Source organism: Cherax quadricarinatus, chromosome 17, assembly GCF_038502225.1.
Source record: "Cherax quadricarinatus isolate ZL_2023a chromosome 17, ASM3850222v1, whole genome shotgun sequence".
NCBI lineage: Eukaryota > Metazoa > Arthropoda > Malacostraca > Decapoda > Parastacidae > Cherax > Cherax quadricarinatus.
The window spans coordinates 5,096,876-5,113,993 of record NC_091308.1 but is presented as its reverse complement, the minus strand read 5'-3'; the positions used below and the strand labels follow the sequence as shown (position 1 = coordinate 5,113,993).

At 40.3% G+C, this 17,118-nt stretch overlaps 1 protein-coding gene across 3 annotated transcripts in view; it reads left to right on the top strand.

Moving 5' to 3' along the window:
- LOC128686394 (kinesin heavy chain) overlaps window positions 1–17,118 on the top strand; it is a 609,520-nt gene that overhangs the window by 477,256 nt on the left and 115,146 nt on the right. The window contains exon 1 of one of the 3 annotated variants that reach the window (XM_070085757.1): window positions 8,948–8,967. The exons of the other annotated variants lie outside the window; for them this stretch is intronic. Coding sequence (XP_069941858.1) covers window positions 8,964–8,967 — 4 coding nt within the window. The 5' untranslated portion in view covers window positions 8,948–8,963. Of the gene's footprint in view, window positions 1–8,947; window positions 8,968–17,118 lie in introns of those variants that run through there. 3 annotated transcript variants of the gene reach the window in all.

Sequence of the window (17,118 nt, the reverse complement as noted above, 5' to 3'; positions counted from 1 at the left end):
GTATTTCTGGGTTTATAGTCAGTGGGTGAGTGAGTGTAATTGTGAACCACCAGTTGGTTATCATGTAGTTAGTTGTCGGGGTGTATCAGGGAGATAAGATGTTTTCTAACTGTAGTTTTGAAAGTGATGAATGTGTCTGCAGTTCTAGAGTTTTCAGGTAGGGTGTTCCAGATTTTAGGTTCTTTGAAATACATTGAATTTTTGTAAAGGTTTAGTCGAACACGGGGAATGTCATAGAGATATTTGTGTCTGGTGTTATGCCTGTGGATCCTGTCACAACTATCAAGAAAGCATTTTAGGCCAAGGTTAATATTGGAATTTAAGGTCCTGTAGATATAGATTGCACAGTAGTAAGTGTGGATGTTCTGAACAGGGAGTAAGTTTAAATCTATGAAGAGTGGGGGGGGGAGTTTACCTGGAGAGAGTTCCGGGGGTCAACGCCCCCGCGGCCCGGTCTGTGACCAGGCCTCCTGGTGGATCAGAGCCTGATCAACCAGGCTGTTGCTGCTGGCTGCACGCAAACCAACGTACGAGCCACAGCCCGGCTGGTCAGGAACCGACTTTAGGTGCTTGTCCAGTGCCAGCTTGAAGACTGCCAGGGGTCTGTTGGTAATCCCCCTTATGTATGCTGGGAGGCAGTTGAACAGTCTCGGGCCCCTGACACTTATTGTATGGTCTCTTAACGTGCTAGTGACACCCCTGCTTTTCATTGGGGGGATGTTGCATCGTCTGCCAAGTCTTTTGCTTTCGTAGTGAGTGATTTTCGTGTGCAAGTTCGGTACTAGTCCCTCTAGGATTTTCCAGGTGTATATAATCATGTATCTCTCCCGCCTGCGTTCCAGGGAATACAGGTTCAGGAACCTCAAGCGCTCCCAGTAATTGAGGTGTTTTATATCTGTTATGCACGCCATGAAGGTTCTCTGTACATTTTCTAGGTCAGCAATTTCACCTGCCTTGAAAGGTGCTGTTAGTGTGCAGCAATATTCCAGCCTAGATAGAACAAGTGACCTGAAGAGTGTCATCATGGGGGGGTGTTGCCAGGGATGGGATTTAGTGATTATTCTTACTGCGGCTTTTTGTTGGGTTATTATTGGCTTTAGGTGTGTTGCTGCAGTTGAACCCCAAGCACAGATAGCATAGGTGAGGTATGGATATATAAGTGAATGGTATAATGTGAGAAGGGCAGTTTGCGGCACATAGTATCGTATCTTGGATACTTTTTTTGTTATGTGTTGGATATGGGTGCTGAAATTTAGGTTGTTGTCGAGGTATAGGCCAAGGAATTTGCCCTCATTATGTCTGGCAATTAGAGTGTTGTTGATCTTAATGTTAAGTTGCGCAACACCTGCTCTGCTACCAAACATAATATAGTAGGTTTTGCCAGTGTTAAGTGTAAGTTTATTGGCTGTCATCCAAGTCGATATTTTGAGCAGCTCTTCGTTAACAATGGTGCTGAGGGTGGCAAGATTAGGGTGGGAGATGACATAAGTCGTGTCGTCAGCAAAGAGAATGGGTTTCAGGTGTTGGGATACGTTTGGAAGATCATTGATGTAAATGAGGAAGAGCAGGGGTCCAAGGACACTTCCCTGCGGAACTCCAGTATCAAGTGGCCATGTTGATGAGGCTGTGTCTTTAATGGTGACATACTAATACCTATTAGAAAGGTAGGATTTAAAATATGCAAGCGCATGGCCTCTTATACCATAGTGGTCAAGTTTGTGGAGTAGGATGCCGTGGTCTACTGTGTCAAATGCTTTTCTTAGGTCAATAAAAATCCCCAGCGGATATTCCTTATTTTCCAATGCTGTGTAAAGCAGGTCTAGCATTTTTATAATTGCATCATTAGTGCTTTTATTTTTCCTGAATCCAAATTGGCAGGGGTTGAGTATGTTTTGTGACGTTATAAATGAATATAGTCTCCTGTGCACAAGTTTCTCAAAGATTTTGAATAGCATTGGATAGCATTGGTAAGTTTGATATTGGCCTATAGTTGTTTACGTCTGTAGGGTCACCACCTTTATGTATTGGTGTAACCCTTGCTGTCTTGAGTAGTGTCGGGAAAGTGCTAGTTTCTAGTGACTTGTTAAAAAGTAATGTAATAGCATGCGAAAGGACATGGGCTGCTCGCTTGTACAATAATGGTGGGATGTGAGACAGATTCCCCGAGTTATTTTTAAGTGACTTTATGATCGCGGTGGCTTCCGTGGGCTCAGTTGGTACAAGATAGAAGGAATTTGGGAAATTCCCATCTAGGTAGTCCCCGTCACGGGCATTGGTACCTGGGATTTTACTGGCGAGATTAGGTCCTATGTTTGAGAAGAAGTCGTTTATCTTGTTAGCTGTATCAGTGGGATGCAGTGGTGTTTCATGAGGTTTAGTTAGAACAATATTCTTGTTTTTTTTCAGTTTTTGGGTCCCCAGAATCTGGGAAAGTGTTTTTCAGGTCTTTTTTATATCTCCTCTTGTGTCAGTGAATCTGCTAGAGTAGTACAGTTGTTTGGCTTTCTTTATTAATTTGGTTGAATAGTGTTTAAGAATATCTTTGTGTATTAAGCCCTGTCTATATTGCTTTTCATATTGGTGTTTCTTATCAATGGATTTCAGAATGCTGCTGGTTAGCCATGGGCAACCAAGCCGTTTATTCGTGATCTGTTTCGTTTTTATAGGACAATGTTTGTTGTATAGTCTAAGTATTTTGTTAAGAAAAATGTCTGTCCAATCGTCAATACCATTGGCATTGGAGAATTCTGTAGGCCAGTCAACAGTCTCTAGGTCTGCTGTGAAATTCCTTATTGAGGCCTCGTCTTGGAGTCTAAATGAAACTTTGTTGTATTCGAGTGGTGGCTTACTAATGTTTGTTAAGAGGAAGGTTGGGTAGTGGTCAGTAGTGCTGTCTGCGATTATCCCTGATTTAAGGGAGGCTAGTATATTGGTCCATATGTGGTCTATTATGGTTGCACTTGTCTCAATCAGCCTGGTTGGTTTAGTTATTGTTGGTATGAGAAGTGTATTGTTCATATTGTTGATGAAATCAGTTACAGTCTGATCATGTGGTAGGCCAAGGTTGATGTTGAAGTCTCCAGCTAAGAGAAGATGGTGCTTGTTCATTTGTCTGTTTGTTATTAGTGACTTTAGATTCTCACTGAAGTTTGGGATGTTTGTGTGGGGTATCCGGTATATGGCACCGATTGTTATAGGCGTCTTGAGGTTTTTTACAGTAAAATTAGCAAAAATGTATTCCCCATATTCATCACTAAAGCAATTAGTGCTAATACAATTTAGTTGGTTAGAGTAATAGATTGAAGTACCACCCCCAACTTGGTAAGGTCTGCAGTTGTGGATTGCTGTGTATCCTGGTAGTGGGTAGATATCAAGTGTGTCTTGCTTAAGCCAGGTCTCAGTAAGAATAATGCAGGAGAAGGGTGTCTTTAGTGACTCAAGGAGTGCCAGGAGGTCATCATAGAAGGTAAGCTATTTAGATAGTTACTGCAATCCATCTATTATTAATGAATAAGTCGTAACGATTTTCACAAACACTGAATAGTGAGTGTTTTACAAGCTAACGCTTACATACCTGGAATGTTTTCCAGGGACCAGCGCCCCCACGGACCTGTCCATGACCAGGCTTCGTGGTGGATCACTGTAGTGATGTATTGGATATCCGCATCTGCATCCGCTAAACATCTGCACAATTTCTTACATCCTCATCCGCAAAATAAGTAAGACATCCTCATACACATCCGCATCCACGGATATCTAAATTTTCACATCTGATACATCTCTAGATCAGGGCCTGATCAATGAGGTTGTTACTGCTAGCCACATGCAAACTGGCGTATGAACCACAGCCCGGCTGATTAGGTATTGACTTTAGGTGCCAGTCCAGCACCTTCTTGAAGATAGCCAGGGGTCTATTGGTAATCCCTCTTATGAATTCTGGAAGGCAGTTGAACAGTCTTTGGGCCCCTGGCACTTATTGTGTTGTCTCTTAATGTAGTCATGGCACCCCTGCTTTTCACTGGGATGACATATTTTCCAGGTGTATATCACAATATATCTTTCTCGTCTGCATTCCAAGGAGTACAGGTCAAGTGACTTCGACTGTTCCTAGTAATTGTGGTGCTTTATTGTACTTATACATGAAGTGAAAGTTCTCTGTATATTCTCCAGGTCTGTAATTTCGCCTGCTTTGAAAGGGTCCGTTTGTACAGCAATATTCCAGCCAAGCGAGTACAAGCGATTCAAAGAGAATGATCACTGGCATAGCATCTCTAGTTTTGAAGGTTCTTATTATTTTTTCCTGTCATTTTCCTAACATTTTCCTAGCAGATATGGTAGATACAGTGTTGTGATCCTTGTAAGTGAGATCCTCTGACATTATCACTCCATTAATTTCCGCTCTATTATGTGGTTTGAATTTGGTTTGTACTTCGATCAAGTTTTTATTTCCTCGAGTAATTGAAACTGACTGTAGCCCTCAATTTTGTTTTCATTTGTGGGGGGTAAGGCCAGATGCTTTCGGAAAAAAATTACACTACTCTTAAACTTTTTTCTGCAGTGAGAGAGAGATTTTATGATTGAAATCGTCTAAAAATCAATTGGTCATTGCTTTATCATTTGCCAGTAACCAAAATTTCTTTGTCGTTGCCAATATTTGTCGTTAATAAGAACAATTTTGTTTGCATATATTCATGAAACATATTTTTTTGTTCTATTAAAGTTACTTTTAAATAAAAAAATGGAAAAAATCGGACGATATATAAATTATACCATATTTTTTTGTGTCTGTGTGTTGGCAAATTTGATAGTTAAATAAAAAAGAAATTTAAATCTTTTGAATTCTTGTCATAACTAGAGAATGACTCGTGTAATCGGCTTCAAACTTTAACCACTGGTGAGACATTCTCAACACAATGCTCACGCTGCTATTCGTTGCCATTTTACTGAATAAATGGTTTTATTTATTTATTATTAAAAACTAATAATCGGTGTAATCAAATCAATTACTGGAGAATGCCTTTTCTGAATGGCTTCAAACTTTTACCACTGGTGGGCTTTTTTAAAACATAGCTTGTCACTCTGAGTTTTGTAAATTTTAGTTTGCCAGTTTTATTAAATATATTGCTTCAAATGTTATAACTGGAGAATGTTTCTTCTGATCGTCTTCAAACTCTAAAGCTGATGTATCATAATTGGAAGTATTTTGGTATTAATTTTGGCCTGTTTGGTTGCCAATTTGCCATTTTTTGTCAGTTTTATTAAACTAATCTGTAAAAAAAATCAGAAAAAAATATTTTGTTCATAGGATTTTAGAGAATTTTAAATAAAATATAAATGAGAAAAAATACTGCAAAATAAAAAACCAATCCGAGGTTTTATGGTATTTTTAAGTTTAACAAGGAAAGACTTTCCTGCTTGTCGGAACATTCTGAATATTTTGGTTTGCTTTTATCAGAATTATTCGTTCTTTACTAGGGAACGCCTTATTTGATCGGCTTCAAATTTTCAACAACTCTGTACTGTGAATATAAACACGTATGCAGTATAATGTGATCCTTTATTGACAACGTATCGCCCACACAGTGGGTTTTATCAAGTCACAAACGTTGTCAATGAAGGATCACATTATACTGCGTATGTGTTTATATTTCCATTGTGTCGTTATTTTATACCATTTATTTCCTACTGTGTACTGTATCTTGGGCAAGATTGGTGAGTCTGTTTACATGCGCGGTTGCCCTATGCACAGTGCTACATAGGTATCTCCTAAATTTTATTTCCAAGTTATAAGTAGAGACAGTCTCCTACGATCGGCTTCAAAATTTCAGCAGTGGTGTGTCCTACATAATGAAGTGTTTAGGTACCATTTTGCCACCTTTAATCTCGTAAATAGTATAGTGTTAATATATATCACTACGCTATGACTATATATCTTCCCCTTCTCGTGTTTCCCTACGTCTGTGTATTCCTGTTTCGCTGCATTCCTTCCATAGTTCGTGAAACTTTTGGTAAGTCCTTAAAAATCTTGGAATTAAAATTCCAAACCCCTTCACCAGGCATATTATTAATCTCCGAAGTGCCGGAAACTCTTGGGAAATTAGATTGCGGTTATTTCAGCACTCAGAAAGTTTGGATGATGTTTTCATTGTTGAGGCCAGCCTGCCTGCTGTGTCGTACTCCCACGTATGTCATTGTAGGAGGTCTGCCTACTTGCTGTGTTGCACTCTCACATATATCATTATATGAGGTCTGGTGGGTCAGGTAGTGGCACAGGTGGGTCAGGTGGTGGAGCAGCAGGTGGATCAGCTGCAGATATTAGTGCCAAGAACCCCGGAGACTTGGGTCATCCCCAGGGATGCCGAAAGTGTCGACCGTGATGTGCAGCTGATGCAGGCAGCTGAGCCAACAGTAGAGGCTCCAGCTCTGCAAGGCAGGGAATGGTAAGAGAAAATAGTAGGCAAGGGGATGGAGAGGATGAGGTTAAAGGGAAAGAAAACAGAAGAGGGGAAGAGGAAAACAGGTTGAGCCATTAATAGGTCATCCTGACTATTCTTTAACTCCCACACATGTCACTGTAGGTTATCCTCACTGCTGTCTCACTCCCACACTTGTCATTGTGGAAGGTCTTCCTCACTGCTGTGTAGCACTTCCACAAATATCATTGTTGGATTCAAGCCTGACTGCTGTGTCGCAGGTATACAAAATAGGAAAGGTGGAGAGTTCAAGCGGGTAATATTTTCCTGGGGAAGCCCAGCAGTAGGTTGTTGTTGTTGCTGTTGTTATTGTTCCTGTTGTTATTGTTGCTTTTTTTTTTTTTTTTTAGTCTGAGAGCTCGATAAGAAGCAGTATTTGTAATGCCATTTTCTGAGAGGCAGCCAGTCTTCCTAATTTTGCTGACTTGACTGATTTACTGGCTGACTAAGACTTTTTCATTAAAAAGGACCCTGAAACGGCGTCTAGAGCAACTGATGCCTTACCGTCACTTGTATAATATACTACGGGGTAAAATAGAACAGAAATCCATTACAGAATTTATGCACACTCCAGTACAACTATCGACTTTAGTACCAGAACCTCTACCATCCACCTCAGCCCAGTAGGGCCACAGCATAACTCTCCACTCTTTACAATCATCCACAAACACCAGCACCCACAATTTAAAGTAAGAAATACTATTATTTCTGTTGCATTTGTAGTCTTAAAAGCAGTAAAAAATACATAATACATCACGACAATGAACTACAATTATTTATTCACTTATATTTTTGTAAGATCTGGAGGTCTAAAAAAAAAAAATTTTTATGGGGGGGGGGCTCTCAGGAACATAACCCTATTTTTCCCCTAAGTTCTTCAGTTTATCTAACACGGATTTAACTAACACGGCGTTTTCAGGAACGTAACTACGTGTAATATAACTGTACTTGTAGAAATAAAGATATTATAGCCTGACCTTAATTAAGTAACAGTCTTCTAGTCTTCTGTTCTTATAACTTCCTTCCTCCATAGACATTTTTTACCTGATACTATTCATCATGATGGGCAGTGCACTGGCTAGTTCTGTTTGGACTGTTCTGATTCTTCAGACTCCATTGCTTTTACGATTTTAACACTGGATTTTAATCTATTTGAGAACCCAACGTGAGAGGGAATCCACAAACAAAATTAACGTTAATCATTTTGTCAAATAACTTGCAAATATATGTCTGGCTTTTTATATATGTTACATTCAGATCTCAGGCTATTTAGACTAAATAGTGTGGATAGGGAGTCACTGGCAAACTGGTTGTAGCTTGTATAGCATTAGCTATTGGTGTATTTAAGAATAATAATAATATCAGCACTATATTTAAAAATATACTGCTGATATGTATTTCGTAATATTTCTATAAGCATTTCCAATGGAAATAAGTCACTTTATCTGATTTTTTTTGGGGTTATCCTAGTTTCTCTACACCTATTTTCCTGGAGAGAGTTCCGGGGGTCAACGCCCCCGCGGCCCGGTCTGTGACCAAGCCTCCGGTGGATCAGAGCCTGATCAACCAGGCTGTTACTGCTGGCTGCACGCAATCCAACGTACGAACCACAGCCCGGCTGGTCAGGTACCGACTTTAGGTGCTTGTCCAGTGCCTGCTTGAAGACAGCCAGGGGTCTATTGGTAATCCTCCTTATGTATGCTGCTATGTATAATAATCTATATCACTGTACGTATTTGTGTATACCTGAATAAACTTACTTATAGCTTCATCACACCCATGGTTAGTGAGTGGAAACGGAATGGGTAACTACCTCAATTTTGGATACAGTGGCTGGAAGCACGTTACAGCAGCATACTCTCAACACACATAAGAACATAAATGAAGAGCTGCAGCAAGTCTACTGGCCCATGCTATGTTGAGCACAAGTTGTCTCAGGCTCTCTCACGAAAGTTGAGTTTAGAGGGTTTAAAACTGTTTGCCTCTCTGGAAATGTGCTACTCCATGTCAGTTGCTCTCCCCACCTCAGCAATGGTGGTGCTGCCTAGGTCAGCTCTTGTGGTATTGTTCTTCTCAACTGTTGTGATTGTTATAGGGCATTTCTTGTCTTTTGTGGTGGTAAGTTAGCTGTCCTGATGATGTCTACGTCACCTGTTTTGGTGCTGTCCGTGTCAGCTATTGGGGTTTTCCTGTCAGCTGTTATAGTGATATCATTCTTAGCTGGTGCGGTGCTGTCATTGTCAACTGTTGTGGTGCTATCTTTGTCGGCTTATCAGCTGCGGTGAAGCAGATCTTATCACCTATTGTGGCTTTTCTTGTATGACGCCTCCTTCAGTTGGTCACACTATACTTGCTGCCTCCTTTACTCCTTTATGAACATTATCTATTGGTTGTTTGTAAGAGCAGATCAGTGTGACTGCCTGACTGTTAGCAATAGAGGATCAAGCCACAGCCCTCCATACGCTTCACGTAACTGTGTAGAACAGAGGGATGTGTGAGTATGACTGATCAAATTCTTATCCAGTTAGGTCATTAGTTGAATACAATCCAAGAAACTGCCATCTCATCCCCGAATAATCTGGATTTCTTACCTCTTTTCTGCACAGGGCAGTGTGTATTCCTGGGTGAATTTGGATCCCTGGTGAGCTGAAAGACAGTTCGTGGTAACACTCACTTTCCCGTCCTGGTGTGTGAGATGTGTTGGTTATTAACTTCAGTTAGGAACACCGCGAGACACGTGTCCGAGCTACTTGGTGCCCGGCTTTGTGCACAAGCTCACTCGTTCTATCGCTACATAATGTGACAGAACGAGCGAGCTTGTGCGCAAACCAAGTTGCAATGTGATTAGTGTACATTAGGGTTCTTCACTCTATAAGCCTAGTGGAGGGCGAGTTGCCCTCTCCAACTAGGCCTATTATATAAAATGGGCCTGGTGTCACGAGAGTTTGTTCCTCTTCATACACAGGCCTGTCGGTGGTACAAGTGGGTGCTCCTCAGTGAATTTGTGTATGCTGGGATAAAAGTAATCGTAGATACTAAGCTAAATTTAGCTCTAGCTTAGCTTAAGTACTTATAAGAGGTAGTATATTAGACTAAAGAGGCTTCATCACTAAATAAATCTTGTGATTAAGAGTTGATAAAAGAAACGTGGAACGTCAAGTGTAGGCATGTGTGTCATATTACAGCCCTCCACAAATCTAAGGCCTTCACACCACCTGGGAGTGATCATGTCGGAGGATCTCACCTTCAAGGACCATAACATTGTATCAATCGCATCTGCTAGAAAAATGACAGGATGGATAATGAGAACCTTCAAAACTAGGGATGCCAAGCCCATGATGACACTCTTCAGGTCACTTGTTCTATCTAGGCTGGAATATTGCTGCACACTAACAGCACCTTTCAAGGCAGGTGAAATTGCTGACCTAGAAAATGTACAGAGAACCTTCACGGCGCGCATAACGGAGATAAAACACCTCAATTACTGGGAGCGCTTGAGGTTCCTAAACCTGTATTCCCTGGAACGCAGGCGGGAGAGATACATGATTATATACACCTGGGAAATCCTAGAGGGACTAGTACCGAACTTGCACACGAAAATCACTCACTACGAAAACAAAAGACTTGGCAGACGATGCACCATCCCCCCAATGAAAAGCAGGGGTGTCACTAGCACGTTAAGAGACCATACAATAAGTGTCAGGGGCCCGAGACTGTTCAACTGCCTCCCAGCACACATAAGGGGGATTACCAACAGACCCCTGGCAGTCTTCAAGCTGGCACTGGACAAGCACCTAAAGTCAGTTCCTGATCAGCCGGGCTGTGGCTCGTACGTTGGTTTGCGTGCAGCCAGCAGCAACAGCCTGGTTGATCAGGCTCTGATCCACCAGGAGGCCTGGTCACAGACCGGGCCGCGGGGGCGTTGACCTCCGGAACTCTCTCCAGGTAAACTCCAGGTATAGGAATAATAATAATAAAAATAATTAATAATAAACAATAATAATTAATAATATATTGCCTCTTTTGCTCAATTGTTTATGTGCTTCACTTTATCGCAGTTTCTCTGCTGCCTCTTGTATTATTCACAATTTTCCTGCTCTCACTTTTCTTCCTATTTTTTTCCGTATACTTGCACCCTCAATGTATCGTAATATTCTTACTACCTCCATCACTTTATCACCATTTGCCTACTGCCCTTTTCCCCAAACTGCCGGAAACTCCATCAGACGAAATTGCTCCCGGAATAGCGAATGTCTTTTTTAAGACTGTTCTTGAGCATTCATGTCTGGAAGCAATGTTGGGGATGGAGGGAGAGGTGGGGATGTCTGTCTTCAGTAGTGTTGGGGACGAAGGCTGGGATTTACATCTCCATCAATGTCGGGACATCCGTGTTTCTAACAGCTTTGGGGCAGTGTTGTCTCTAACATTATGGAGAGCGAAAGTGGGGAAATTGTCTCCGATAGCCGGTAAAAGGGTGTTAAGGGTCTGTTTCCCACAGTGTCGGGAGGAAGGTGGAGAAGGATAGACTATTTTAAGACAAGACGATAAGCCGACCTAAGAAAAGAAGAGTGATGAGAACAAAGAGTGAGGTGAGGATGAGGATGAGGTGAGGGGAGGGCGGGAGCGGACATGAGGAGGTGGGGGAAGGATGGTAGGGGAAGATGAGACTAATTATTTTTAATGTGTTGATGCTAATTTATCAGTTTTTTTTTTTTAACTGTGGAGATTTTTATACATGAAATACCTTGAAGATGCGTCTTCTCTTCTGAGAGATCTCAAGCACTAGACCGACGCGTCTACCAGAAGGAAATATTTTATCATAAACTTAAACTATGTATCTCCGAAGGTGACAATGTTCAGTTAGTTATAAGATGAGGTAACTGAGTTCCATGTAATAACCAAAGAATGCTTGTTCTTATCGGCTTCAAATTTAAGGGGCGGTGGGTTCTGCTGGAAGAAAAGTTAACAATGAGTTTTTTCTGTGAAAGTTTAAAGCAATTTTCAATGCAATAACTAGAGAATGCTTCTTCTATGTTATAAACTTTGAACAATGGTCCATCTTGCTTAGAAAAATATTTGGATTGATCTTGGCCTGTATAGATGCCCATTTGCTAATTTTCTGAGATAAATGAGGACGTTTTAAATTATGGTTTTCATGCAATAGTTTGCAAATGCTTCATGTGATCAGTTTCAGGGCTGATGTATCTTATTACGAAGACACTTATAATTGTTATTAGACTGTGTAGGTGCCAGTTAACCTGTGCCAAGGGTGATGGACTGATTACATCGTCTTCGCATCTCTACTGTTTCTGTCAACTTCTCTGCACTCGACTGAAGAAGCCAAGACTTGAATAGGCGAAACGTCTCGGAATAAAGATACTTAACTGTTGCACATATGACTTACCAACCTGTAAGTATTGTGTACTATTTTAATATTTACCAACTGAAATACACGTAGTGGTTAATTTATCTTTTGGAACTGTTCCAAGATATCACGCTCTACGGCTACACATGTTGAGAAACAGCAGATAATGATGGGAACACCAGGTGACATGAATGTGGGTCGAGTAGGAGAGAGAGAGAAGAGCAGGAAGAGTAAGAGCAGCTTTTCCCTGTAGCTTATTTGGTGTTGTGTATTGAATCCAGTGGCTTAGCTTATGTGGATTGCTAATGCATCGTTTAGAGCGTAAGCATTGGGTTTTTGGAGTTTTTGGTGGCTTTACAAGCCAAGATATTTTGCATGTCAGTTTTGGGGAATATGTCGAGCCAGAGGAAAAAACCAGGTAGTGTAAATATCATGATTTATTTTGCTTCCTGGCTGGATGGCTCTCTGCTGATTACAATAATTATTTATGTAATTATTATTTGACTTACTATCTGTGACTGCAAAACAACTGAAGGCGAGAGTGATTATTCTGTAGTAGTTTTAATTATTGTAAGGTAACGACAGTGTTATGAGCTTAGTAATTTTTACCTTAGGTCTGAGCAAGTTTGGGTGGTAAGGGCTGCTGGGTGTTGACCTTTAATAACGTCCTGGTGTTTACTTTCCCAACACCGCCTGGGTGTTATACCAGTGCCCAGTCTTGCCATGCCACCATAGCTATGGATGTGTCTCTCTGTCCACTGTTGTTATAGTGGCTGCTGCTGGTATCGACATAGCTGATGCGAGCGAAATACATCTAATTCTGGCATGATCTTGCGGGTCTTTACCTGAAAGCAACAGAACACTGTCGTCTGCTGTATGCAGAAGACAGTGCTTTGTTAGGTGGAGGGTAAATACATAGTGTGTGTTCCCTGGGTAAGACTTACGATGGTGCAGCCCAGAGTGTCACCCTCGCCATTACTGTAATTACACTCTTACATTAATATATTAATACATTTATCATAATGAATATATTGTTGGAATACTATGTTAACGGGGAAGAGGCAGACCCCCTACGTGACATACACGTCTTGTGAATAGAAGGTTATCAGGTGTGATCTAGGCAAGGAGAATGTTCCTCTAATTTTTTTTATCCATTTGGAGTTCTTTGCTGGTCAAGGAGTCACACTAAAAGGAAGTAATGAACAATAAATTAACTGTTGCTTAACAAATTATAGAATATATGAATAAGGCAATAAGTGCATTAATCAGTAATTACATACAACAACCTGATCGTTGTTTTACAACTCGTGGATTATGAATTATGAACATGTCAAATATATATTTACTGTATTTAGTGTAAGAAACCTGGTATATTAATGTTCTGCATCACTCTGGTTCATCCTAGAGTGCAACTTGAAGCCGGAGTACATCCCAGTGTATTAACCGGTTCGTCAAGTTACATATGGCTATGATACTGACTAGAGTGTACCTTATAAGCACTTGCTTAGTTAATGAATACTTAATTGAGTGTCATGTCATGCTGTGTGATCAACTCTAGCTTGTGGGTCATGTCTTGTTGGATCAGCTCTAGCTTGTGGGTCATGTCTTGTTGGATCAGCTCTAGCTTGTGGGTCATGTCTTGTTGGATCAGGTCTAGCTTGTGGGTCATGTCATGTTGGATCAGCTCTAGCTTGTGGGTCATGTCATGTTGGATCAGCTCTAGCTTGTGGGTCATGTCTTGTTGGATCAGCTCTAGCTTGTGGGTCATGTCATGGTGGGTAATCAACTCTAGCTTGTGGGTCATGTCAGGTTGGATCAGCTCTAGCTTATGTGTCATGTCATGGTGAGTGATCAACTCTAGCTTGTGGGTCATGTCATGTTGCATCAGCTCTAGCTTGTGGGTCATGTCATGGTGAGTGATCAACTCTACCTTGTGGGTCATGTCATTTTGGGTGATCAACTCTACCTTGTGTATCATGAATATCTCTTCAGATCTACACACGTCAACTTTCGTCTCAGTAAGCTCGTTTAATTTTTGACTATTTAAAGTTTATCGGACGAAGAACCCTTGTCTTACTTCAGCTCAGTTCAAAGGCCGTCCCTCACTAAAGCATATATATGTGGTATATACATACCCCAGGATGTACCTCACAACAACAACACTCTATATGCTAAGAAGTAAACAACATCAACAGGCATAAGGCAACTAACCCCTGACACTCTGACTCCCAGAACTAAACACTGTCTTTTGTATGAAGTAGCAGTTTTAATTATTTTATCCAGCTCGGATAATCTCTGATGCACAGGATGAGAAAATATTCTTCCCAACTGAACACCTAAATTTCTTGCTAATGGATTGCTCTGAACAATCCATTAGGCCTGGCCACGCTTGCCCAGTTATCCCACAATAAATCTTGCCTAAAATCCACACCCAGTACTCGTTTTCCCTCCGCTTAAGACAAGGTGATCCTTAGCGCAAATTACCTATAATAATTAATACCATCAATTTAGATGAAGGTAATTTATGTATGTTGGAGCGTCCTGATTGGAGAAACGGTGTAACTCTTTCCCAGAATTAATGATCAGAGTTATCCAAGGCGTGAGAATGTCATTGCCGCAGGTTGGGGATTTCACAGAATTCTTTTCTGTATCGTAAACAGAACGTTTTGTGTATATAAAGTTTTCACATGTACTGCTGCATTCTAATAGACTTTTTTGTGTTGTATCGCTAAACTGCATATAATAATTATAAATTCTTTCAAGGAAAAGGGGGGTTAGAGTGATGCCGGCAAAAGGCTCTTGATCCTAGGAAGTGAAACTACACTTTACATATTTGAAATGAACTTGATTACTTTTAAAATATATTTTATTACTATTTATGGTTTTTATTGCGCTTAATTATGGATTTTGTATTAATAAAGTCTTAGCTCCATCGTCCGCCGTCTGCCCACTATTCTGAGCTTCAATAATTTAAGCTTAATCACAATTAATGTAATTATCATTATTAACCCATTCTGGTCCCCTCGTCCACCCTCCCTCATGAAATATTCCAGACACTTTCTCTACATTCTGCTACTTTCTCTACATCATCTACTTTCTCTACATTCTCTTTCTCTACATTCAAAGATGAGTTCTTGTCAACTAACTTTCATCAACAATACTGTGGAAAATATTGTATATATTTTCCAGAAATACAGTAGTTATATGTAAATAGATGGCCATACTGTATTTAATAAAATATGTTATGGAAAACGGGAAACTAAGCCTGCGTCTGCGCAGGACACTCGCCATTATTGTTTGAATTGAACAGACGTTGTGAATAATGGGAAGAATTTTTCGTGCTCTAGAGGGTAAAAATTGGGTTGACACCTCTCAAATAGGAGGCGAAATTGTTGGATGTGCACTCCTGCATAACTTGAGATATCAGGCGACAGGACAGGACAACTCCAGGATCCTCAGATAAGCTGTCTAATTTATGTTTAAATTCTGGCCAGTAAATTTTTCATAAATGTAGGCAAAAGGGGGGGGGGGGGGTCCTGTACATGACACATTAATCTCCAGTCAAATTGGTGAGTGTTATGATTAAGATATATTCTCCTTCTGTTATATAAATATGTATATATATAATTCTTTATTAATTTAATATACAGTCCACAAATTTATATATTTACCAGCATTCCTGGTGATGTATTTTTCATTTGTAATTAATAGGTCCAGAGCAACTTGTGGATATGACAATGGTAGGTATTGAAGGGGGACATTTTTTGTGACCTAGGTGTCCCAAATTCCTACTTGTCTAACTGATAAATAATAATTATCTTTGTTCATTTACTGTTATGTATATAATGAGTTACATTCAGATAAATGTAAATTTCCACAAATACCAAACAGTTACTTGTCATCTAAACTTTATAACAAGAATAACTAGGGACGTTACCTCTATGACTATTTCTCGTGACTTGGTCAAAATTCAAGTAGACAGCACAAGCACAGAAAAAACCACAAGAATTAGTAAAATTGTACTATTCAAAATTATCGCTGCACGAGGCTGTACCAACAATAATAAGACAAGAATATCTGTTCAATCATTATTTTTTTAATCATAAAAATAAATTTTTCACAGCTAATGGGGGGGGGGGATATTTTAAGTAGGATTTTACGTCAAGAATTATAGTCTCAGAACATATACTTACGGGGAAGTGGTTATGCAAGAGAGCCGGACCAGACTAACATTTTATACTGGTCAATAAATTTGCTTTGGGGAAAGCGACAACGATATTTTTACTCTCGTTTTTGGAAAAAAATTCAAACCTAAGTAAATCTCGAATGAGCGTTTATTTTTAATTTTTAAATTGCTGAGAGAAAAATGAAATTACACATATGTGACGTAACATTTCGGTACGTTACATTTCGGTAAGTTGATTGAAACGTTTCGCCTAAACAGTAGGCTTTTTCAGTCAAATATATATTTCAGAACACTCGTGACTTGACCTGATTTTTATCTCCCTCTTACCTCTACTTCTTTCCTATATTTTCTTTGCCTTTCTTCTGCCTAAGTGGGTTCTGTCCTGATTTTCTCTCGTGTGTTTTTTTACCCTACCCTCGTGGGCCATTAACTCTCCTGCAGTTCTCCTTTTTCTCTTGTTATTAGATTACCTCCACGACTACTACTACTACTGCTGCTACTACTACTGCTGCTACTACTACTACTACTACTACTACTACTACTACTACTACTACTACTACTACTACTACTACTACTACTACCACCATTATACTTCTACCTCCTCTCGTTGTTTTCCGGCACCGCCCTCTCTTGTATATATACTGGCTCCCTTTCCTTCGCACTTCTATGTGACTAGTTGATGGTGCAAGGCGGAACGAAATATCGTCATGCGTTCATTCTATGTGAATATTATTTGTGTATTGTTGCAGTCACGTTGTGTGTGTGTGTACTCACCTAATTGTGGTTGCAGGGGTCGAGACTCAGCTCCTGGCCCCGCCTCTTCACTGACCGCTACTGGGTCCTCCCTCTTCCTGTTCCATGAGCTTTATCATACCTCGTCTTAAAACTATGTATGGTTCCTGCCTCTACTACATCGCTTGCCAGACTATTCCACTTCCTAACTACTCTGTGGCTGAAGAAATACTTCCTAACATCCCTTTGACTCATCTGAGTCTTCAGCTTCCAATTGTGACCCCTTGTTTCTGTGTCCCATCTCTGGAACATCCTGTCTCTGTCCACCTTGTCTATTCCACGCAGTATTTTGTACGTCGTTA